Consider the following 25875-nt stretch of genomic DNA (forward strand, 5'->3'; position numbering starts at 1 on the left):
TCGCGTCTGAGTCTTCCTCACCCCATTTTGGATTTTCTTGGCACAGATACTGAAATGGTTTGTCATTTCCTTCTCCTGCTCATCTTATAGTGGGGAAACTGAGGCAGATAAGGTTAAGAGACTTGACCAGGATCACACAGCCAGTCTGGGGACTCCAGTACTGGCACTCCATCCATGAGCTGCCTAAGTACTCAGGGAGAAGAAGGGACCTAATTAAGGAGACAGACTGAAGCAGGAAATCTTTAATTACCCACCTACATGGTTGCTCACTGAAGAAAGGGTTAGAGATTTTGGGGTTAGAGAACCTGGCTGTGAGTCACAGCTTTGTAACTGCTTCCCTGTCTCATCAGGGCCTTTCCTCACTTAGGAAATAAGGAAGTTGGGTTAGAAAGTCTCTGCTCACCTTTCCAGCTTTAAATCAATGATCCTTAGAGCTCTTCTGAATCATCCAGTGAGGTCAACATTTAGCAGAGTCAGTGTCTGAGGCCTTCAAGAAGGCCTTTCCCCCACTCCCCTCCCCACCAAATGACTTCTCAGCCCGACACATCCAGGTCAGCTCTCTGGAGCCATTGGGATGCAAAGCGTGGCCAAGGAGAGTCATAGGGAAGCTTGCTACAAAGGCAATAAAGTGGACGGGATCATAGAGGTAGAGTCAGAAGAGACCTCACCAAGGTTACGAAGCAATAGCTCATGTTTATAGAGACCTTTGAGGTTTATAGCCTACTTTCTTCATAACAACCCAGTGAGCTAGTGTAAGTCTTGTTATCTACTGGGATCCACAAATCAGATTCAGGTGTGGCAGAGGACAGGCCTGGGAGCTGGAATAATAATAACATCAATGATAATGGCAATAGTAACAGCCAGGATTTGTATAGAGATTTAAGGTTTGCAGAACACTTTACCAATATCTCATTTTATCCTTAGAATAGGGCAGCTAATGGATAGAACACCAGACCTGGAATCAGGACGACCTGAATTCAAATTCAGCCTCCGATACTTACTAGCTGTGTGATCCTGGACAAGTCACTTAATGGCTTTTTTGCCTCCGTTCCTCATCTGTAAAATGAGCTAGAGAAGGAAATGGCAAAGCACTCCAGTATTTTCGCCATGAAAAAATTTAAAAGTTAAACAACAATCTTTAGAATAACCCTGGAGGGAGGGATTAGGATTATCCCCATTTTATAGATGAAGAAACAGAGACTGATAGCATTTAAATGGCTTGCCTCAGATTCCACAGCTAGTATGTGTCTGGGGCTGGACTTGTATTCTAGTCTTCTTGACTTCAGATCCATCCAGCTGCTTCAAATGACAAGGAGGCAAACGTATCTATGTGCCATCTAGGATGACGTAGGTTCAAAGCAAGCCTCTGATGTGTATTGGCTGTTCAACCCTGGTCACAGTTCTTAACTTCCCAGGACCCCCAGGCATCTCTGGCTATAAATTGTAGAACAGCAGCTCATCTGTGTGGACAGATCACTGTCAACAGTCTATACTCTGTCTCTGTCTCTCTGTGTCTCTGTCTCTTTCCTTTTTCTCTGTCTCCCTCTTATCTGTTAAAATGTTTTTCTCTCACAGAGGCACACAAGCACATTATTTATCTGTGTACATGTAACCCACTTGAGGTCAAAGATCAGGTTTTTTTGCCTTCATATCCCCAGAACAATATGTTGAAATGTTTGTGAAACTGAATGTTTGTTAGTTGAATCCCTGTTTTGGAGATGAAGAAATTGAGATTCAGAGAGGAACAAGACAAGTATTTACACATAGTAAGCTCTTTTTAAAATAATTTTTTCTGGTTTTATATATATACTTTTTTTACATATTTCTTTATGAATCATGTTGGGAGAGAAAATCAGAACAAAAGAGAAAAGCCATGAGAGAAAAAAAAAGCACTAAAAGAATAAAAAAAAAGTGAATATAGCATGTATTGGTTTATATTCAGTCTCCATAGTTCTCTCCCTGGGTCCAGATGACATTTTCTATCCAAAGTCTTTTAGGATCACTTTTGATCACTGAACCGCTGAGAAGAACCAAGTCTTTCCTTATTGATCATCACACAATCTTTAGCATGACTGTGTACAATGGTTCTGCCTGTTTGACTCAGAATCAGTTTGTGTAAATCTTTCCAGGCCTTTCTAAAATCACATAGTAAGCGCTTTAATGAAAATTTGTTGATTGATTCATACAGAATTCTGCTTTGTAGATGATTGTCACTGGCCTTCTTAGCCACTCTGGATAGCTCTCATCAGCATCCTGAACTAGTATCATTTTGGTCCTTGGTCCTTTTGTTTGATTCCTAAGAAACCTAGAGTCCCACTACAAGGCTGAGAATCAGAAATCTGAGTTCAATTCAATCCAATTGCATTTATTAAGCATTTATTTATGAAGTGATCACTCTGTGCCAGACACTGTGATAGACCCTGACAATGCAAATATATATATATCACAGAATAGCCCTTCCCCTTCAGGTATTTACATTCTGCTATATATATATATATATATATATATATATATATATATATATATATATATATATATATATATATTTTTAACATATTTCTTTATGAATCATGTTGGGAGAGAAAATCAGAACAAAAGAGAAAAGCCATGAGAGAAAAAAATTAGAAGAATTTTTTTAAAAAGTGAATATAGCATGTATTGATTTATATTCAGTCTCCATAGTTCTCTCCCTGGGTCCAGATGGCATTTTCTATCCAAAGTCTTTTGGGATCGCTTTTGATCACTGAACCGCTGAAAAGAACCAAGTCTTTCCTTATTGATCATCACACAATCAATAAATTGTGTGGGGAGGATAAATAGAAAATATATATAATTAAGTAAATACAAAGTATATACAAGATTTATACAAGTAAATTTGGAAAAATTTGCAAAATATTACAAAGGGATTTCAAGGCCAAAAAGAAAAATCTGAGTTCAATTCCAGCTTTGGATACTCACTACTTGTGTAACCTTAAGCAAATGACTTCTCAGGGTCTGTTTCCCCATCCATAGGATGGATATGGAGATAATTATCTGTGTACCACCCTATTGTATGTACTTCATACAACAGCAGGAAGGAGTCACATGGAAGTTAGAAAGCTCAATAAAAATATATATATAAATACACCTTGTTACTATTATTACTTTAGTTTTTTTTTTCCCTAGGTCTTCTCCCACAGCTGCCAGAGGTGTCAATAAATATTTATGAAGCCCTTATTATGGGCCAAGCACTGTGATAAATATTAGAGATATAAAAAAAGGCAAAAGCACTCCCTGAGTGCCCCGGGGTGTTATGAGTCTGCTGGAGAAGACAGCATTCTAAGGAGATATTGTGCGTCTGACTCACCCCAATCCCTTCATCTTAAATCTTCTCTCGGTTTTCTAGGGCTTTTGCCTCCCTCTAACCTTTTCTGCAGCTTTGGACATTTGGCCTATCTTGAGCTTTGCTGTACTGAGTCCTAAGAAACACTCTCTGGTTCTGGCTCAATCCCTTTTTAATTCTCTTTCCCGCTTTTTTTTCCTTCCTTTCTTTTCTTTCTGTCTTCCCCTTTCTCTCTTCTCTCTCTGTCTCTATCTGCCTCCCTCTTTCTCTTTCTTTCTTTCTTTCTCCATTTTTTCTCTTTCTCCCTCTCTCCCTCTTTCTTCCTCTCTCCTTCCTTCTCTTTCTCCTCCCTCTCTTCCTTTCTCCTGTGCTCTCCCCCTCTTCTTGCTCTCTTGTCTTCTGTCTTTCCTCTTTCTCTCTTTTTCTTTCTTTCCCTCCCTCCTACCTTTCTTTCTTCCTTTCTTTTTCTTTTTTCTTTCCCTCCTTCCCTTTTCTCACTCCTTCTCTTTCTTTCTCTTCCTCTCCCTCTCCCCTTTGTTCCCTTTCTCTCTCTTTCTGCCTTTTTTCTCTTCTTTCCTCCGTCCTTCTCCCTCTTTCTCTCCTTTTTCTCTTTCTTCTCTCATTCTCTCTTTTTTCTCATTCTCTCTCTCTCTCTCTCTCTCTCTCTCTCTCTCTCTCTCTCTCTTTCTCACATACACACCCACACGTACACATACACACACGCATAGGTACTCACATAATATATGGAAACTATGTAGTCATAGCTAGCTCATGGCCTGCTCTCATGGACCTTATTGTACCCTGGGGGAATATGATATCTGCACAAATGGCTTCTAAAATAATACATGTTGAATGCATCAGAAGAGATTGAATTGGCCTCAGAGCTAGGGAGACTTGGTTTCAAGCCTAGCTATGTGACCTTGGGCAAATTAATTAATCTCTCAATGCTTTAGGCAACTCTGAAAGCCCCTAAATCCCAGAGAAAGTGTGACTTTATGTTGGTAGAGGGTGTTCCTTTATCTGGGAATTCCCTATAAGAGTGAAATCAGAGGTCCACCCCCATCCCCATTTATAAGTACATTAAAAAGTATTAGCAAAGTATTTTTTAAAGTCTTTATTGACTTGAGGGGTCAGGAAAGTCTTGGAATAGAAGATATATAAACTGGATTTTATTGTTAGAAATTTAGCAGGCATTCTAGTTATAAGGAACAGTGTAGACAAAGGCATGCATGTAGGGGGAAAAAACATAGTATGTGTGCAATAAGCATAACAAATAACCCAAGAAAAGGACCTGAAAGATCTTCTTGAACAAATCCCACATTTTACAGATGGAGAAACTGAGGTCCACAAAGGGGAGGTAATTGGCCCCAGATCACACACATATCTTAAGTGGCAGAGTTGGGGTTTGGCTGCAGGCCTTTTGGATTCCAAATTTAGCTCTTTTCCAGATATTCTGTGGTTTTTCAAAGATGTAAAGTGATTTATTTGGCAGCAGCATAGATTATGTGGAGGGAAGTAATGTGATATGAGGCTACAAATAGAGAGTGGAGGAAGGAGTGTGGAGGCCCTTGAATGCTGAGTAGAGGGCTCTGTACTTTATTCACCGAGTAGGAAGGAGGAGCTACAAGGTTGGGCTGGGGTTTTTTTTGGAAAGTTATTCTAGCAGAGGTAAAAAAAAGATAGGTTGGAGGGGGTGTGAGTGACAGTAATATGCCTATTAAAAGCATATTTTCTAGAGTAAGATCAGGGCAAATGTTACTAGCTGCTCTGCTTTTGATTCTGTGTGTGTATCTTGGGGGTGGTTGTGTGGAGTCTGAGAGGAGAGGAGGATTGAGGATAAGAGATGGAGGATCCAATGTAGGGAATGGAAGATGGTGAACGGGAGGTAGAGGGTGAGGAATAGGAAATGGATGTGTGGTGGGGAATAGGGAATGTGGGGTGGGTGATAAGGAATAAGAGATGGAGGGTGAATAATGGGGAAATAAATAAAGATGAGGAACTTGAAATGGATGATAAAAATGAGAACTGAGAAAGAGGGATAAATGGTGGGAAATGGGGAATCAGGAGAGGATAAGGAGAATAGGATGGAAATGAATGATGGGAATGGGGAATATGAAATAAAAAATAGGGATGGGAATGGAGAATGGGAATGGGGAATGTGAAAAAGAAATGGATCATGGGATATGGGGATGAAGGATGGAAAAAGGATAAGCAAGAAATAGTGGGGGATGGATATGGTAAAGGAAGGATAGATAATGAAGAACTAATGATGGAAAATAAGAAAAGTGTGATGGATATAGGACATGAATATGATGTGTAGAAAACGGGGAATATGAAAATAGACTAAGGACAGGGATTAAGAAGTGGGAGGATAGGGAATGAGGGTGACAAAGATGGATAGACAATGCATGATGTAGGAAATGAAGGATAAGAAAGGACAATGAAGGGACTGAGGATGGGGAATAGGAAATGGAAGACTAGTAAAAGAGACAGATAATGAGAAACTGTAGATGGGGAGTAGGAAATGGATGATGGGAATGGGGTCTATGAAAGAGAGATAGATAATGGGGGATGGGGAAGGAAGATGGAGAATCAAGTTTCCTACATGACTTTGTGACCCTGTAAAAATTTTATTTTATTTTCTACTCCTCCATCATTCTCCCAGACGTCCTGACTTGCAACTTTGGTTATCATCCCGGACTCTTCACTTTCTCTTACTCTCCATATCCAATCCAAGGTCAAGTCCTCTCCTTTCCATCTCCATTACATTGTATTTACATTTCTGGCATCACCCTAATGCCTAATCACCCTAATACAGGCACCTATCAGCTCATGCCTCAATTTTTCCAATAACCTGGTCGCCTTACCTCAGTTCTTTTTCCACTTTAATCCATCTTCCACTTATATGCTATTGTGATCTCTCTTAACAAAATCAATCCCTCATTCAGTAAATTCTAGGGGCTCCCTATTATGTCCAGGATCAAATAGAAAATCCTCAGTTTGGCATCCCAATGCCCCCCCCCCAACTAGTCTTCTTCCAGCTTCCTCCCCTGCAAATACTCTGTGGTTCAAATACACTGGCCTTGAGGCTATTCTTATCCAAGACACTATCTCTTGCTTCCTGAATGTTTTCACTGACCTTCCCATGCTGGAATTCTCTCTCCTCATCTCCTTCTCCAGGCTTCCCTGACTTCCTTCAAATCTCAGCAAAAGTCGATTCTTCAATTTTTTTTCAATAAGAAACCTTTTGTGATCTCCCTTAATGCTGGTGCTTTCCTTCTATTGATCATTCTCCAATTTATTAAGCCTTATGTCCATCACACACTTCCTATTCCTCATCCTTAGTTCCCGATTATCTATCCTTCTTTAACCATATTCTTGTCCCACTACCTCTTTCTTATCCTTTTTCCATCCTTCACCCCCATATCCCACGATCCATTTCTCTTTCACATTCCTCATTCCTAATTCCCCATCTTCCATTCTCATTGCTATTACCTTATACTCTTTCATTTTCCCCATTCCCACCAGCTATTTCCATCCTGCCCTCTTTATTCTTTCTCCATCCTTTGTCTTCCATTTCCCATATAACTTATTTGGATACAGTGGAGAGATCACCAGACTGTCAGAAAGACCTGATTTCAGATCTGGCCTTAGACACAAGCCATTTAACCTGGTTTGCCTCAGTTACCTCATCTGTAAAGGAAATGGTAAATCCCTCCAATATCTTTGCCCAAAAACCTCATATAGAGTCACAGAGTTGGGAAAGCCTGAACAATAACTACAAACAATAGTAAATGTCAAAAACTAATAATCATTTTAAAATGAAGTTTAAAAAATAAATATATATGTATATACTATATATAATCATTATCCTCTTTTGATAGGTCTATAAGGATATCAGAGACTCTAATGAAGAGTGAACTCAGGGCAAAAACTCAATTGGCCCCTTTCTTGGGCATTCAGGGACAAAGAACTTCATAGGATAATAACTTTAGGTAAAAAAAAAAAACCTCCCCATTTTACAAATGAGGAAAATGAGACTCAGAAAAAATTAGCTAGCTTGCCCAAAGTCACACAGGTAGTAAGCATAAGACCTGGGATTGGAATCCTGTTCTTCTGTTATCAGAGTGATATTCCTTCTACCCTATCATGCCTTCCTTTAATTCACATAGGAAGTATATGTTCCATTCCAGAGTTGCCTTCCTAATGGTTTTTGGCATTCTCTGGAAAAACCCTGAAGCAAAGGCAGAACTCTGGAGCCAAGAATGAAAGAAGGCACAGGTGAGAGAGGAAGGGCAAGAGCTAATCCAAAGGAATAAAGCTCAAATGGTGGAATTTTGGATATCTTTTGAGGGAGATACTTGGAGTTAGGAGAGAGAGGAAAGGGGCAGAGGAAGGAGAATGCAGTCTGGAACTCAGGCTCTTTTGCTTTTTCTTGCAGCCATGACTTCATTGGAGAATTCACCACTAGCTACCGGGAACTGGCTCGTGGGCAGAGTCAATTCAACATCTATGAGGTGAGTCTGTTTACTGCTTTTAAACCTGCTACTTTCTGTATGTTTCAAAGGATCACACTGCCTTTAGGAAAGACCTGCATCAGGAAAGCTGAAGCCTGGGGCTATAAAAGTCCACACTATGCTTTCAGATGTCCCCTTTTCTTATCTTATTTCTCTATCTTATTTTCAGGGAGCAGCTAAGTGACCCTGAGCAAATCACTTAACCGTTTTTGTCTCAATTTCCTGATCAGTAAAATGACCTGGAGAAGGAGATGATAAATGACTCGGTATCTTTGTCAAAAAAAAAAAAAAAAAACCCAGAAGGAGTCACAAAAAGTCACACATAAATGAAAACATCTGAACAAAAAAAACAACCAAAAATATCTACGTTTCTAAGTATCAGGCTGGGGTGGACAGGAGTAAGCACCAAGTGGGAGATCAAGAAGACCTGGGTTCTATTTCCAGTACAGTCACTCACTAGCTGGGTGGTTGTGGTCAAATAATTTTTCCTTTCTGGGACTTGATTTCCTTCTCTATAAAAATAGCTATAATTCCAACCACTCATACCTCACTAGCTTAATTCCTACCTCTGAATCGTTGCCCAAATTCTTCCCTGCCACCTTTAATGCTCTACTTCTTCTCTGTCGAGCCAAATCCTACTATCATTTCAGGCTTAACTCAAGTTCCATTTTCTTCATGGAATTCTCTGCTCCTTCCCCCAATTCCACTGATCTCTCTCCACCCTTTCTGAACTCTTTCTGTACTTAATATCTATAATCAACTCACTTTATCATTTGTTAAAAATAAGGACTCAACCTATGATTTTATTTGTATAGGTAATTCCTGGGTTAAGAAATTCTCTTATAATTTGCAGTGTTAAAAGACTTGTCTGGGACTAACCTAAGAGGTTAGAATATAATATTATGTTATATAATATAATATATAATAATATATAATACATATTTTATATAATAAATACAATATTATACATAATTTATGTGTATATATATTAAATACAGGTTTTAAAAAATAAATACCCTGAGATTCCAAGAAGTGAAATAATTTCCCTGCATCATACAGCTAACAAGTATCAAAGCCTAGATTTGGATGAATGGCTTTTGCCTTTAAGTGATAAGTTTTGGAGTGTTTTTTATATTAGATCTTTGAGTTCATTGATATGTTACCCCCCATTCAGCAACTTTTCTACAACTCTTAGTTTTTGAGAATTGATTAAATAATTAAGTGGGCAGGCTCACTGAAAGATGAGATTTGAACCAGGGTTTCTTGGAAAATAACATTCATCGTCCTCTAGTTTTGTGTGTCTCCTCTCCTCCAAAAGACTTATTTATCTCCTTGAGGGCAGGGGACACATTTTTTCTTACCCCATGCTTCCCTAGTACAAGTACATAATAGATGGTCCATAAATACATTTATTGCACTGAACAGGAATCAAATCAACACCCTAATTTTTTACACTTACTAAATAAGGCTCATTTTCTTGTTCCCTGCCTCTGAAAGGAATGTTAAATGAGGGAAATCTCTGTTTGGGTTCTTATTTAGTCTTTTCAGGGAGGGGTTGAGAGAAGATCAGAATACCTAGAATTCTTCCCACATAGAAGAACTTGATCCCTCAATGAAAAGGAAAAGTCCTTTTGATTGTGGGTTTCCAATAATGGCCCCTTAGGACACAAAGCTTGCTCAACTAAACCCCTGAAACTGGAGTATTTCATTTCCCTCCCCATCCCACCCCTCAGGAAGTTTCCCTTCATGCAGGATGCAGTAAGGGAGCCTCTCTGCTTCTGGAAAGGGTAGGGAGGCAGTGATCCCCTGCTGAGAACAACGTTAGATATAGTGTTGTAGAACTTAAAAGTCTGCATTTAATTCCTGCCTCTGACACTCACCAGTTGACTGACTCTGGGGAACTCTTCATGTCACCCTAAGAGACAGAGTGTGGAGAATGTTTGGAAGCCAGAGGCCAGGTCTATGGTGCTTCCTGAGGCCCCTAGGGGGAGCTGGCCCTCTGTATGTATTATAGCCGTGAGAGCTAGCCTTCCTTGGAGAGATGGGGAGGGGATATAATGGAGCTAGTCAACACCTTAATTTTACAGAGGAGAAAATAGGGGTGCCTAGAGGTGAAGACAGAGGTTACTCACCCGGTTAGTCATGCACTACATTAGCCACCCTCTCTGCACCTTGCTAAAAATAATTGGACTTCTAGTGACTGTGAGTCTGTTACCTGTTTGTGGCTCTCTGCATAGGAATATGATAACTTACATGTTATATAGTGCATTGATTTTGCATATGTGTGGATCTATATGTGCGTACGTGAATGTATCTTCCAACCTCATCACAGGCTTTTCCCCAAAGCCTCCTCTTGCTTGTCTCTTCTCAGTTTTCTTCTCATTTTTTACATTTGGTGATTAACCCTTGTCCCTTTGCAGATGATTTCTTGCAATTTACAAGTCTCTGCTGGATCCCTTCCACATCTTGTATGTGCTTGGATGACCCTGATCACATCTTTAGTCATAGGATTCATAGGTTCCTAGAATTCAAACAGGAAAGAAACTTAAAGAACCTCTTGTTCGGTTCTTATGTCTAATTTTCAGTCTTTATTTATCCACTGACTCCTTTCCTACTGCTCACAAACATGCCCAGATCACACCCATCCTTTTAAAAAACACACACACTTGAACCTGCCATCCCCTCAAGCTATCCTGCCTTTCACAGCCAAACTCCTAGAAAAAATCTGCCTACACTAGTTGCCTCTTTCTTTGTCACCTCCCACTCATTTCTCAAACCTTTGCAATCTGGCTTACAGCCTCATTCATTCAAATGAAATATGTCTCTAAGGTTTCCAAGTTACTTCTTTTCTCAGATTTCACTTAAGTTAAGGGTGAAACTTTTTCAAAGCATATAATAATGATAGATAGCCTTCATACCCCCATACAAGTTTGCAAAATGCTTTATAGATATTATCTTATTCGATCCTCACAATAACTCTCTCTCTTTTTTTTTTAATATCTCCTTTTTACAAATGAAGAAGCTGAGGCTGAAAAAGATCATGTGATAAAAAGGTCACCCAGATGGTAGGTGTCTGAGGCAGAACTTGAACTTAGATCTCCCTAGCTTCAATACTATCTACTGCATTTGACACTGTTTATCACTTCCTTGGTCTAGACACATTTCCCTAGGCTTCCAAGACACTGTTCTCTCCTGACTCTCCTCCAGCCACCCCTTAGTCTTCTTTGTAATCATTCATACCCAAACTACTACTGATGGTATCCTTAGATCTCTATCTTGAGCCTTCTGTCTTCTTTCTTCTCTCTCATTCTAGCCCCTCTCTGTTTTTCTACCACTTTCTCTCTCTCTGACTTTCTGAATCCTTTCTTCTTTATCTGTTTCTCTGCATCTCTGCTTCTGTCTATCTCTATGTTTATACTTATGATCTCATCAGCTTCTAGGAATTCATCTATGATCACTATACAAAGGTAGCTAGATGTTGCAATGAATAGAGTCCTAGGTCTTGAGACAGAACATCTGAGTTCAAATCCAGCCTCAGACACTTACTAATTGTTCATCATTAGAGAAATCATTTAACTGTCTTATTTTACTCCCCTGTAAAATGGCTATAATGATAGCATCTATCCCCCAGGGGTCAAATGAGATACTTGTAAAGTAATTAGTATAGTGATTGATACATAGTAGGCACTTAGTAAATGCTTGTTAGTTTCCTTCTAAAAGAAAACTCATCTGAACCTTCTTTTCTTCCTTACTTTCCTGTTTCTACCACCCGTTCTTCAAGTTATCCAGGTTTGTATCCCAGAGATGTCTTCCACTCTTCATTTTTTCAAGGGTATCCAATCCCTTGTATTTAATCAGTTGCCAGTTCTTTTTCTCCCTTTTTTCCCCCTGTTGGTTTTTGAGAACAATAGAGTTCTCCACATTTACTTGTATAATATTTTGAGTTGCAAATTTTTCTCTTTCTCTTCAACTTTTTCTTCCCCTTCCTTAAGAAGTGAAGCAATTAAATATAGGTAGATCTAATATAGGTTATACATGTATTATCATATTAAACATTTCCACAATAGTCATATTGTGAAAGAAGAATCAGAAAAGGGGAAAATCACAAGAAAGAAAACAACAACAACAAAAGGAAAATAGTGTGCTTCAATCTGTGTTCAGACTCCATAGTTCTTTCTCTGGATGTGAAAAGCATTTTCCATCACGAGTCTTTTGGAATTGTCTTGGGTCATTATATTGCTGAGAAGAGCTAAGACTATCATAGTTGATCATCATATCATCTTGCTGCTACTGTGCACAATGTTCTCCTGGTTCTGTTCACTTCACTCAGCATCAATTCATGTAGGTCTTTTTAGGTTTTTCTGAAATCTATTGTACTATAAGAAATGATGAGCTTGTAGATAATTTTTGGTAATTTGATTGGTATGGCACTGAATAAATAAATTAATTTAGTGAAATTGTCGTTTTTATTATATGAGCTCAGCCTATTCACAAGCATTTTGATATTTTTCTAATTGTTTAGATTGACTTTATGTGTGTGAAAAGTGTTTTGTAATTGTGTTCAAATAGTTCCTGGCCTTGTCTTGGAAGATAGACTACCAAACATTTTATTTTGTCTACAGTTTATTTTAAGTGGAATTTCTTTTTTTAACTCTTGCTGCTGAGCTTTGTTGGTAATAAACAGAAATGCTGATGATTTATGTGCATTTATTTTATATCCTGCAACTTTGCTAAAGTTTTTAATTTTTTCAAGTAGTTTTTTAATTGATATTTTAGGATTCTTTAGATATACCATCATGTCATCTGTAAAGTCAATTGCCAATTCTTATTGAGTCTCTATATGCTCTATCTCATGTCTGTCTTCTGTTTCTACTCACATGAGTGACTACATCAACTCTCTCTCTTGGGAGATGGCTTCTTTCAAATGCCAATCCTTCTATTGGTGCCCTTGATACTGACCCCTTCCTTGTCTTCTATTCACTTATCCCAGGGGTCCTCAAACTACGGCCGTGGACCAGATGCAGCAGCTGGGGACGATTATCCCCCTCACCCAGGGCTATGAAGTTTCTTTATTTAAAAGCCCACAAAACAAAGGTTTTGTTTTTACTATAGTCCAGCCCTCCAACAGTCTGAGGGACAGTGAACTGGTCCCCTATTTAAAAAGTTTGAGGACCCCTGACTTATCCTTTTGTAGGATAATAGGGTCACATTTGGTGAGGGGCCTCAGAGATTCTCTTGTCCAATGCTAGCTCAGATTTTCATGTTCTCTTATCTGGACTATTGCAGTAATTTCCTAATTGGTCTCTTCCAATTAGGGGAGCCTCTCTCCTCCTTCTGCACTGCTGCCAAAATGTTGCTCTGTAAGTATATTGTTGATTCATTTGAACATAGCATTGCTCACCTCTTCATTTTCCAGGACGGAGAGATAAATCAGAAGAGTTTGTTGACTCATGGGGCAGTGGAAAATCCATTAGACCTGAGGGGCTTTTTCTTTTATACTTTAGGTGATTGGGAAGCTTCACCAGTGGTTAAAATCTTGGTCCCCTGGATCAATTAAATTTTGATGATGGTTTCTTTTTTTTTTTTAGCTTTATGAGTAGTTTTCAGCATTCACTCTTGCAAAACTTTGTGTTCCAAATTTTTTTCTCCCTCACTTCCCTCTACCTATTCCCTTAGATAGCAAATAATCCAATATATGTTAAACATACACAATTTTTCCATACATATTTCCACAGTTATCATGATGCCCAAGAAAAATCAGATCAAAAAATGACAAAGAAAACAAAAAGCAAGCAAACAACAACAAAAAAATTATGTTGTGATCCACATTCAGTTCCACAATCCTCTCTCTGGGTGTAGTTGGCTGTCTCCATCACAAATCCTTTGGAACTGGCCTGAATCATCTCACTGTTGAAAAGAACCACCCCCATCAGAATTGACCATCTCATAATCTTCTTGTTGCCGTGTATAATGATCTCCTGGTTCTGCTCATTTCACTTAGCATCAGTTCATCTAAGTCTCTCCAAGCTTCTCTAAAATCATCCTCCTGATCAATTCTTATAGAACAATAATATTCTATAGCATTCGTAACTTATTCAGCCAACTGACGTGCATCCACTCAGTTTCTAGTTTCATGCCACTACCAAAAGGGCTGCCACAAACATTTTTGCACATCTGGGTCCTTTTCCCTTTTTATGATCTCTTTGGGATACAGGATAGAGACACTGCTGGATCAAAAGGTATGCACAGTTTAATAGTCCTTAGGGTATATTTCTATATTCCAGAATGGTTGTTTACAACTCCACCAATATTGTATCAGTGTCCCAGTTTTCCCACATCCCCTCCAACATTCATCATTATCTTTTCCTGTCATCCTAGACAATCTGAAAGAAGTGTAGTGGTATCTCAGAGTTGTCTTAATTTGCATTTCTATGATCAATAGTGATTTAGAGCATTTTTTCCATGACTAGAAATGGTTTTAATTTTTTCATCTGAAAATTGTCTGTTCAATCCTTTGACTATTTTTGTTGATGGTTTCATTGTCTTTTTAGAGGAAAACTAGCCTTTGGGGTAGCAACCTTCCGGTCCTCTTTGGTCATGTAATAAATTTCTAAGTAAAATGATTTGCCATGATTCTTAATCAGATTGGATGATGAACTCACATCACCACTTGCTATTCTCCATGGATGGCAGTCTATCTTTAGTCTATGGGCCTTTGTTCATGCCATTTTCTATCCAAAGTATATATTTCCTATTCATCTTCACCTCATGTACTCTCTGACTTCGTCTAGCTTCTTTTAGCTCAAGTGCTACCTCCTACAGAAAGTCTGTCTAGTTCCTCTCAATCATTAAGCATTTAATTACCTACTATGTGCTAGGCATATGGGCCATTAGGTGGAGCAGTGGATTGGCCTGACTTCAAATCTGGTCTACGACATTTACTAGCTGTGTGATCCTGGGCAAGTCACTTAACCCTCAGTTTTCTCATCTATCAAATTAACTGGAGAAGAAAATGGCAAACCTTCTTTTTAATATCTTTGCCTAGAAAACCTCAAATGGGGTCATAAAGGTCTGAAATGATGCAAGAACAATATACCATTTTATAAAATAAGTACTTGTACAATTGATCATATCATAGATTTAGAACTAGAAGGGACTTCGTAATCTATCTAGTCCAGCTCCTTCTTTTGAGATGAGAAAATAGAGCCTTTCCACGATTGCATGGAAAGAAATGACAGAAATAGGATTTTAAGCTTGGATACAATGATTCTGAGTCCAGCAATTTGAACTCTTCTGCTAAATTCCATCTCTTCGTTAAATTGTAAATTCCTTGAGGACAGTGTTGATATTTGGGTCATCTTTGCAACTTCCCTCAGGCCTTTTGCAAAGTAAGTATCCAATCAAGACTTGTTGAATGGAGGCATTTGGACAAGTGTTAGGAGGCTGCCTCTACCACAAAAATAGCTGTGTGATCATGGGCAAAATACTCAACTACTCTGTGCTCATTCAGTATTCTGATCTAGAATATCAAGCTAAAAATTCCTGTTCCCACATAAGAAAGTAGTAATCAGACAGGAAGCCTACAGGGATATGATGGGGAAATAACCAGAGAAACAAGAAAAAAAGAATATAAATGAGAGACTATTATGTGTATAAGACACTGAGATGTGATGAAGTGTTGGTAGAAATTTTCTTGATGAGTTAGTGAAAATGTTTAAATACATTTAACAGAAATATATAGAAGCATATTTTTGAAATAGTGAGAACCTGTGAAAATCAAATGAGAAAGTCAGCATACAGGATGTGGGGAAATGAGGCGCAGTAGAAAGAGCAAAAGTATAACCAGGGTAGAGCAAACAGAGCTTTGTGCCAGAGTGCCAAAATTCACAGGACATCCATAGCATTTGTATTCATTCAACAGATTAAAAAAACAACTGGTTAGCACATTTTTATTAACGAAATAGGAAACTACCATATGTCGGTGTTTCCTCCTGTTCCCCACACTAGCCCCAGCATTCATGCCCCATGGAAGTTCCTCCACAGCCCAGCCCTACTCCCTCTCTTCCCCTACCCAGGTCTGTATGGATAGATGGAATTTCCTCCTCAGGAAGTTCTCTATACTTAAGAAATCACAAGTCTAGTCCCTGTCATTGTTGTTCAGTTGCTTTCAGTCATGTCTGACTCTTTGTGACCCCATTTGGGATTTACTTGGCAAAGTGTTTTACCATTTCCTTCTCCAACTTCAAAAAATACAGATTTTACAGATGAGGAAATTGAGGCAAAAAGAGTAAAATGACTGCCCCGCTAGTGGGTTTTTGAGGCTGGATTTGAGGCCTGGTGCTCTATCCCTGGTGCTCCTTTAGTGACAGCCAGTCCTTCACCCTGGCCCTGTTCCAGTCCTGAGCTAAAATAAAAAGGAGAAAAAACACCACCCCTAAGCCCAGATACCCATAGAGGTCAATATTGTGCAGAGGTAACAATAAAGTATTATACAGTATGATCTTTAAAAATTGAACTTGTTATATATTTACTGCAGGGAGCTGTTGGTGAGGAACCTATTCCATGAAGACAGATCAGTCTGTGTTTTGCACTTTATAGTCTTAGAGTACTGCCTAGGGCACTGAATTAATTGCCTTGACCAGGATCACTTAAGAGTATGTGGTCCCCAGTATCTGAACCCACATCTTCTTGATTCTGAGGCCAGTTCTGTAGCCACTTCACCAGGCTGTCTTCAGGATGTGATATTAGCAGTGAATGCAACAGGAGTTCCAAAGAAATCTGGGGAAATCAGAGAAGGCTTCATGGATGGGTCTTGAAGAATGAGGATCATGTGGTCTGCGTGGGGAAATGAGAAGAAGCTAGTCTAGATGGCCCCTGAAAACTTTTTGCGTTAGATCTGGGATCCAGTGATCCTAAATCAATCTGGGCCTCAGTTTCCCCATCTGCAAAACGGTTTCTGAGCTCCCTTCCAACTTTAAATCTGAGATCCAGTGATCCTTCAAACACTGACTGGACCAGAGAGTATGTATTGAGGAGGTGAGTTCCCAAGAGCCTCCTTTTGGGGAAAAGCGGGGACAAATTAGCAGATTAACTCCCTGCACTGCAAGAAGCAACACCGATGACATCTGGAGACCCCTCCCCTCTGACATTTCAACTCTTCCTTCCTACAGGTGGTAAACCCGAAAAAGAAAATGAAGAAAAAGAAATACCTGAACTCTGGCACGGTAAGTTCCTCTTCCCTCCCCTCTCCTCCCTCCCTCTCCTTTCTCCCCCAGGGTCTGAGTGAAGACATTCTGAATTCTAAACTATGTCAGGCACAAGAAGCTCTGATGTTCAGAACATGGGAGCTAGAGCCTGGGAGGAGGGAAGAAAGGTGGGAGTAAAGGGGGAGGGTGGGAAGGAAAGGAGGTGTCGATGGGGCAACCTCCCAGGAGATGACAGAGACAAGCCTGTTTCAGAATGAAATCTGGACAAGAAAAACTCCCACAAGCGCTTCTCAGCAGTCCAGGATCCATCTAGGCTGTCTCTACATCTGTTTGACACAGCAGCCCAGGAGGAGACCTGCTAGGCACATGGAGGAGCATCAAAGGGACTGGGGGAGGATCTCAGAGAAACCAAGAGCCCTGGGGGATCCCAATTGGGGGAGCAGCTCTTGAAAGTCTCACAAAATGAACCGGGAACTACTCCCCCTCCCTATGGGTGGTCTTGTATGGAGCCATGCAGTGGGTCCCCTTCAGGAAATGCACTGGAAACTCAGTAATCTTGGCTAATTAGCTGTGAGCCTGACTTACCATTTTTTTTTTAAAGTGAGGAAACCTTATTGTTTGTTGCCTCCTAAAGTAGTGAGTTCACTGGAAGGGCTCACCAAATCACAGAATCTGAAAGTTCACAGGGCCCTCGGAGGCCATCTCGTCCAATACATGGCAGACCAAGAATTCCCTCTACTCTATACTCAAGACATAATCATCTAGCCTCCTCTTGAAGACCTCCAGTGAAGGGCCACCCACTACTGCCCCAAGGCGGCCCGCTTCTTGTTTTTAAAAAAAATTAAATTAAATTTTTTTCAATGAACTAAAACTAATTTTCTCTCCCTTCTCCCTCTCCCCATTAGGGGGAAAAAAAGAAAAGAAGAAAATCTCAATTCTTGTTACAAATGTACATAGATATTATTTATAAAGTGCTTTGTTAACCTTAAACTAAAAAAAAATAACTGCTAGCTATTAATAATAATGATGTTAATAATTTCTCTGGACTTCAGTGTTTTCATCTATAAAACGAGAGGGTTGGATTAGATTGCCTTTGAGGTGCTGTCCAGCTTTGAATATAAAATCCCATGACCCTTCTGGAGTAAGTCTATTTCTTCTTCCAGGTCACAGACCTTTAAATGCTTGAATACCTCTATTATGTCCCCCATGCATGAATCTTCGTTTTTTCTAGGCTAAACATTCCCAGATCCTTTAGGCAGTGCCATGTAATGGATGGGAGTTTCAGAAAGACACATTTAGGGTCAGTGTAAGAAAAAAGCTCCTTTTAGAGCTGTCCTAATGTGGACGCAACTGCCCCGGGGGATTTGTAACATCAGCTCACATTTATATAGCACTTTGAAGGTTTGCAAAGTGTTTAAAAATATCTCTTTTGATTCTCACAATAACTTTGGGAAGTGGATGCTATTATCCTAATTTTACAGATGGGGAAACTGAGGCAGTTAAATGTTAAGTGACTTTCCCAGGGTCACACAGCCAGTGGTGGAGGCACAGTCATGAACTCAGATTTTCTTGATTCCAGGGCTAGTGTTCCATTCAAGCTCCCAGTGGTGCTTCCTAATTGGACAGCTCCAAACAGCAGCTGATGGGGGGGGGGGGGGGGGGGGGATCGGAGACCCTTATTAAAGATTATAGAATAAATTCTTGCTCAGGTATCAGTTACACTTTGTGTCTTCTTGGCCTCATATTCCATGCATGGGAAGCAATTTGATTATAGTAAATAACTCTGAGTTGAGGTTATGGGTTTCTTTGATGTGTCCAGGTGTGCAATGAATTACAAATGAAGGTTCTATCCTCCAAAGAGCAAAGTGCTGTGAAAGGGGCTGGTTCCTTTAAATAGGTCGAAGGTCTCCCCAGAACCACCCCTTACATTCATTTAGTTACTTGGCCAACCCTTCCTTGCTATGTAGGGCAGAGATAAATTGCTGACTGGCACTTGAACTCGTGGACCCTGAGCCTTACATTGAACATATACTTGTTGAAAGAGAATGACGATGGACTTCCTGGTGTCTGAAGTAAGGGCTTCCTTAAAACAGAACTCTTAGAAGTGTTTTGTCCCCACTGCCCACCCTCCCCCTGGACGATATGAAGACCAGGACTCTTCGGTTGGGAGAACAGAGACTGCAAAAGAAAGGAACCTGAAAGCTAAGGCCAGAGGGAGGATAAGAGTGGTTCCTTAGTCCCCAGATCCTGGGATGGGCTGCTGGTGGGGCTACCCCAAAACTGGAGAGAGGAAAATTTAGGAAGAATTCAAAAGGAGATGGAGGGAACTTCCTTACTCTGATATGTGGAGTAAGCTGAGAATATCAGTAGGTATAAGACATAAGAGCAATATGGAATAACAGCCCCAAAGCCAGGAAAACCTGAGTTCAAATCCTGCCTTTCACACAAACAACTGGTTCTGATAAAGTTATTTAAAAGACTGTAGCTAATTTTTTTTTAATTAAAGGGTGCAGGCCTGTCTTAGGAGAAGGAAATTCCTCATCTGGAAATTCCTTATGTCACTGAAATCTCAGATTCAATCCTTGAAGGTATAAATTCCTGTTTGGACATTTATGGTGGGTTTATAAAAGGAAGTCAGATAGGAATGGGCTTATTCCTAGTTAGTGAGTAAAATCAGGGAGTTTACTTATATCTTCCTATAACCTATCTCAGTTGGCTCATAGAAGCCAAGGTTTGGGGACCTACTGACTGATGCAGGGTGATTCTTTCTCTTTAAAATTTTGTAATTACTTTTTTTTCTCTTCTTCCCACACTCCTACCTTTCTCTTTCTCTGTGTCCTCACCCTGAGAAAGAAAGAAAAACAAAACTGCTTTTACAAACATGTATTATCAAGCAAAACAAATCCCACATTGGCCACGTCCAAAAAAAATTATGTCTCAATGGAGGTGGGTAGTCTATTTCATCATAATCCTCTGGAATTGTGATTATTCATTGTGATAATCAGAGATAATCAGAGTTCCCAAGTTTTTCAAAATTGTTTATCTTTACAATATTATTGTTCTTATATACATTATTTTCCTGGTTCTATATACTTCAGTCTGTATCAGTTCATACAAGTCTTCCCCAGATTCCTTACAATCATAATTTCTTACAGCATAATAATCAGTGTTCCATCACATCCATATACCATAATTTATTTAGCTATTCCCCAATTGACAGGCATCTCTTTGCTTTCCAATTTCCTAGAACAACACTTTCCAAGGACTTCTTTCTCAAAAAATTTGATGCCAATATATTTTGGACTAGGACAACTTCATACCTGCTAACAATTAGCAAAAGGCAGCGAGGTGGTGCTAGAAAAAACTCAGGACCTGGAGTCAGAAAGATTCATCTTCCTGAGTTCAAATCTGACCTCAGACACTCAAAAACTGTATGACCCCTGGAGTCAGGTCACTTAATCTTGTTTGCCTCAGTTTCCTCATCTGAAAAAGGAAAGGGCAAACCACTTCAGTGTCTTTGCCAAGAAAACCCCAAAGAATCATACGTAAGACAACTGAACAATAACAAGTAGCAAAGTTAGAAATGGACAAGGGCTACTTGCAAGAGGGAATAGGGAAGATATTTAAAATAGAGGGTAAGGGGGGGTGGGAGGCAGTTGTAAGAGCAAAATATACTTCCTGAGCTTGAAAGGGAGATTTTTAAATAGTGGGGAGAAGTTTGATGAAATCATAGACTACATCAGCCTGGGGGGTTAACCCCACCACCACACCAGCTTATAAGAATGTCCTTTCTCCCCCTCTTTTCCTGTTGAATTCTTGTGCTTCTTTTAAAGAGCCTAGTACAAATGCTACCTATTCCCTATTCCTCCTTCTGTTTGTAATTGCCTTTTCCTCCCATCTCATTTGTCATCTCTCTAATATTCTCAATTAGGCATTATATTAATCTGCAATAAGTTTCATCCACTTTCTAAGTCATAAGCCTCAAATTTTGAACTTTCCCATGTGTTTTGCCCTTGGGAAGGCCTAATAAATGTGTTTTCAGTTAAACTGGAATGAGTAGAAAAGAAAGGGGAGACCTAAATGTGTTGTCTCTCCCATTAGAAAATAAGTTTCTTGAGGGCAGGCCTGTTTCGTTTATGAATATGTATCCCCAGCTTCTCTTCCAGTGCCTGGTATCTAGTAGGCCCCGAATAAGAGTTTTTTGTTTGGGGGAAAACCCTCAAATATTCAGTCCCTAAATCTACCCCTGCCCCATGGTGATACCTATCATGACTAATGAATGGCTGCTCTGTCTTTTTTTTTTCCCTTCCAAGGTAACACTACTCTCCTTCGCAGTGGAGTCGGAATGCACATTCTTGGATTATATCAAAGGAGGGTGAGAAAAGGGCTCATTCGGGCTCCTTACGTGCTGGATTTAAAAGTCATCAGAGTTCCCAAATGCATACTTCCTGCATTTGAGCCTATTTCACTTGGGACCAAGGTGGCCTCTTCTATCACTGACCTGATTCTGAAAGATATTCTTAAATATTTGGAATTTGAGAATCACCTGTATTGAAATAAATGTCAGGCTGGTCTAATCGTCTAAGGCCCAGCTTCTTAAACTGTGGGTTGCAACCCCATATGAGGTCTTGTACCTGAATGTGAGGGTCACAAAATTATGATTTATCAGTAAATGTTTGATTTGTATACACTATTTTATATACTTATATACTCGGGATTATGTAAAAAAATATCTTAGGCAAAAAGGGGTCACGAGTGGAAAAAAAAAGCCCTGATCTAAGTCATCAGACTCGAGATTTAGAGAGAAAGCCTTTTAGGTGTGCTTCTCTATATAGAGATGTGGATCAAATCCCACTTCTGACACCTGAATTTTGGGGCAGCAAAGCGGCACAGGGTAGAGTGCCAGGATGCTAAGTCTACCCTCAGACATTTACCAGCTGGGTGACCCTGGCCAAGTCATATATCATTTAACTCTGTGCACCTCAGTTTTCTCAATTATTGGCTCATTTCTAAAGTGATTGGGAGGAGGAAATGGCAAACCACTCCAGTATCTCTGCCAAGAAAAACCCAAATGGGGTCACAAAAAGTCAGACAACTGAACATCAACAACTTGATTATTTAAAAACATTATTCTGGGAAAGGATTCATAGATTTCACCAGAAGCCAAGGAAGAATGAGGACATTGAGTGCCCACATAAAGGGTTCATAGAAACAGATCTAAAGGGAAGCTGGGAAGTTATTTAGGACTGGAAGGCACCCCCAAAAGCCATCCAGTCGACATTCTTTATTTTATAGACAAGGAAACTGAGGCCTGTTGGGTGTCTGGTAATATATGAGAGGTTAAGAACTCATATTCTAAGATGATGTTAGATATGAGTTGCTGACCTGCATCAGTGAAGGATATTTCCACACCAGGAGTCCCCCATTTGGGGAAATTATAGATCCATATATTAAACAAACAACAACAACAAAAAAAACCAGGCCTTAATGTGCCTGTTAATATTCCCATCATGAAAATGCTTTTATAATCATATTTGTCCCTTTACCTCATGAGACTGTCCTGAGGGAGAAGTTAAAAGTGAGAGGGCTTAAGATCATGGATTTAGTGCTAAAAGGATTTCTCCTTCAACCTCCTAATTTTACACATGAGGAATTGAGCCTCAGAGAGGCTACCTGATTTGCCTGAAGCTAGTAAATAGCAATCTTAGGATTCAAATTTGGGTCTTCAGGCTACAAAGTCGATTTTCTTTCCACTGATCCCATGCAGTCTCAAGTCAAGTTTCTTAGGATCCGAGAAGTTAGAACTGGGAGGACTCCAGATGCCATTTGTTTCAAAGTTCCCTAATTTTGCTGCCGACCAAAATAGCTATTGGTACCAGAATTCAATATACAAAACTCCCCAGGGGGCCAAAACTGCTGCCCCTGGCACAGGGATCATTGTTTTTCACTAGAATGAAAGAGTTGGTCTCTAAAGTTCTTTCCAGCTCTGAGAGTCTGTTTGCCATGTCCCCAGGGGAGGGGCCTGCCCAGGCATGGGGCAAAATAAGGGTATTATCTTGGGCTTTCTTTCCCTGTATCTCCATTGTCATATTTCCTCTGGGTCCCAGCATGCTCCCATCACACAGCCAACCATTGTCTGGACCCTAGGGAGCCAGGGTGTTGGCAGGTGTATTCTCTAGGTAAGAATGGGGTACCAGCCCAGGAGCTGGGCTTTACTTCTCATCCACAGGAGGAATTACAGAGCATAGAAATACAGAGGTAGGGGGATCCTAAAAGTCATCAAATCCAATCCACTAATTTTTACAGAAAAGCAAAGTGAGGTTCAGAAATGGTAAGTGACTTGAGAGTGAGAAAGTAGAATTTGAACTGAAGTTCTGTTGATCTAAGTCCAACCCTCTTTCCACTACATCATGCTGCCTCTGACATTGCAGATTAGCTTCTGTGTCTAGGTATTTATGCCCTATCAGCATCCCCATCTGTACTTCATAGAATCATAAAATTTAGAGATGGTCATCTGGTCTAACCATCTCATTTTACAGATGGGAAAACATAGTCCCAGAAAAGGAACTAACTATCTAGCATGTGAATTGGATAGAGGGCTAGTTTTTAAATCAGAGAGCCTAAGTTTGAATCACAGGTCAATTATTTTGTTACCTGTGTGACCTTCAGAAAGTCAATTAATTTCTTTGGGTATTAGGTAGATCCTCCCTAACTCCTTTCTACCCCTCTTAGAGTCTTTCTCCTTATTATAGCCTGTTCACCTCAATTTTCTCATCTGTCAAATGAACTGGAAAAAAAAAAGTGGCCAACCACTCCAGTACTCTGCCAAGAAAACCCCAGTGAGGTCAACAGAAAGTTGGATATAAAAACAACAATATTTCAGGCAGCAAGGGTCTGAGCAGGATTTGAACCCAGCATAATGACTCAGGCACTGAACTCTAAGCCATTTACTAGCTATGTGACCTTTCTGAGTCTCACAACACTTAAGGAGCTACAATGTGCCACTAGGGAAGGAATTCTCACAGCAACAAAATTACAGGCTCATAGTTCTAGAGCTGTAAGGGTATGGGATGGGGCAGGGTGTGCATATAAATATTTAACAACCAGATCTCCAAAAAATTAAAATGCATGGCAGACGCTTAAGTTTATTCTGCATCATTAACATTTTCTCCATTGCTGAACAAAACAATAAATCAAGTCCTGATTTGTTGGGTTTACTGATTTCCCAGGTGTAAATGTTCTCATTGAAAATTGAACAGTCAGTTAGTTCTCAAGAGAGCCTGTGTGAGCTGGTTCCAGCAACCCCTGGCCGTAAGGGACCTTAATGGGCTGCAATGTAGCTCACCCCCTTCGTTTTACAAATGAAACCCAGAGAGGTTAAAACCTTTCCTTATTATTATTATTATGACTCTTACTTTGAGAACCTCAACAAGCATTTGCCATACTTAAATCACTTCACAAAGATTTTATATTGAATTTGTGGAGTAGAGGGAGAGGAAGGGATTTTCCTTCATCATTCCATCACTAGCTGACTTGGCAATCAATCCAGATACTCGGGAGTGATTGACTCTACCTTCTTCACTTTTGTTTTTAATTCATCTTGGAAAGTTATCTGGGTCTCCATTGGGACATAATTTCTGAACGTGTTTCTGGGGGACAGAAAAGAATTTCTTTGCCTCAAAAATGTCCTCATGACTAAGGGCAGAGACTTTAATTTCAAAATGAGGGAGTAGGCCCAAAATATCCTGGGACTACTCTGATACAAACATTCGATATGGGGACTCACATTCACCTTATGGTTAAATGACTGCTATCAAGCTTTGCTGATAATTGGAACAGACTCTTCAACTTTCTCTAGCTTATCTCCCTCCATATCTGTCACCTGAGGTTACAGTTGGCTGTGAGATCAGTGCCCCAGACTTGTAGCTGAAGAAGACCAGCTTCCTGTTTCTCTCTGAAGGCTCTGGGAAAAGATGACAACAAACTTGTTTATTTTGTTTTACAAAGAGATTCCACATTCAGATATTGCTGTTCTGTCCTTTCAGAATTTTCATAACCCCGTTTGAGGTTGTCGGTACAAAAATACCAGAGTGGTTTGTCGTTTCCTTCTCCAGATCATTTGACAGATGAGGAAACTGAGGCAAACCCAAAATCACACAGCTGACAAATGTCTGGGGCTGGTTTTGAACTCAGGAAGATGAGTCTTTCTGACTCCAGACACTCCATCCACGGTGCCCTCCAGCTGCCCATGTTTTACAAAGAGATGCTAGTTATCATGAAATACCTTTCAGGGGTTGTTTTCCCCATTTTCACTCCAGCTCTATAACGTGATTTGCCGTAAGTGTCAGAACTTATATGTAGAGATACCAACTGGTCTCCTGCGCGCCACTCACCTTTTCAGGTAATAACTGTTCTTACTTTTCCACTCTAGGACTCAGATCAATTTCACGGTTGCCATTGACTTCACTGCCTCCAATGGTGAGTGACCCGTTGTAGGGAAGTGAGTTCCTTGATGCATGAAGAAAGGCGCAGGGGAGGGAGGACTAAGGAACTGATGATGATAATCTGATGGATGATCCCGGACAAGCACACTGCCCCCATCTGTGGCAGTTCCTTTGCCTCAGTTTCCCTTTTTTGTAAACAAGAATAATTTATGGGCATTCCCTCACAAGGTACAAGGCATCAAAGCTCCAGTCAGGGATGTCACACCCACCTGTATTTGTTTATTCAGGAAACTCTCAAGGCTTGGGGAGGGTTTCTCTGTAGTGAATGAGATTTCCAAGTGATTCCAGAGCTCCATCCTAGGCCCAAACTGGGCCTTCATCCATAC

The 25875-nt window shown here is 40.0% G+C and overlaps 1 protein-coding gene across 4 annotated transcripts in view; it reads left to right on the forward strand.

Moving 5' to 3' along the window:
- CPNE5 (copine 5) overlaps positions 1-25875 on the forward strand; it is a 188706-nt gene that overhangs the window by 150522 nt on the left and 12309 nt on the right. For all 4 annotated transcript variants that reach the window (XM_031964965.1, XM_031964966.1, XM_031964967.1 and 1 more), the window contains 4 exons: positions 7764-7839; positions 17010-17063; positions 21359-21420; positions 25477-25523. In XM_031964965.1, the coding sequence (XP_031820825.1) occupies positions 7764-7839; positions 17010-17063; positions 21359-21420; positions 25477-25523 (239 nt within the window). The remainder of the gene's footprint in view (positions 1-7763; positions 7840-17009; positions 17064-21358; positions 21421-25476; positions 25524-25875) is intronic.

This window comes from Sarcophilus harrisii, chromosome 4 (genome assembly GCF_902635505.1).
Source record: "Sarcophilus harrisii chromosome 4, mSarHar1.11, whole genome shotgun sequence".
Taxonomy (NCBI): domain Eukaryota; kingdom Metazoa; phylum Chordata; class Mammalia; order Dasyuromorphia; family Dasyuridae; genus Sarcophilus; species Sarcophilus harrisii.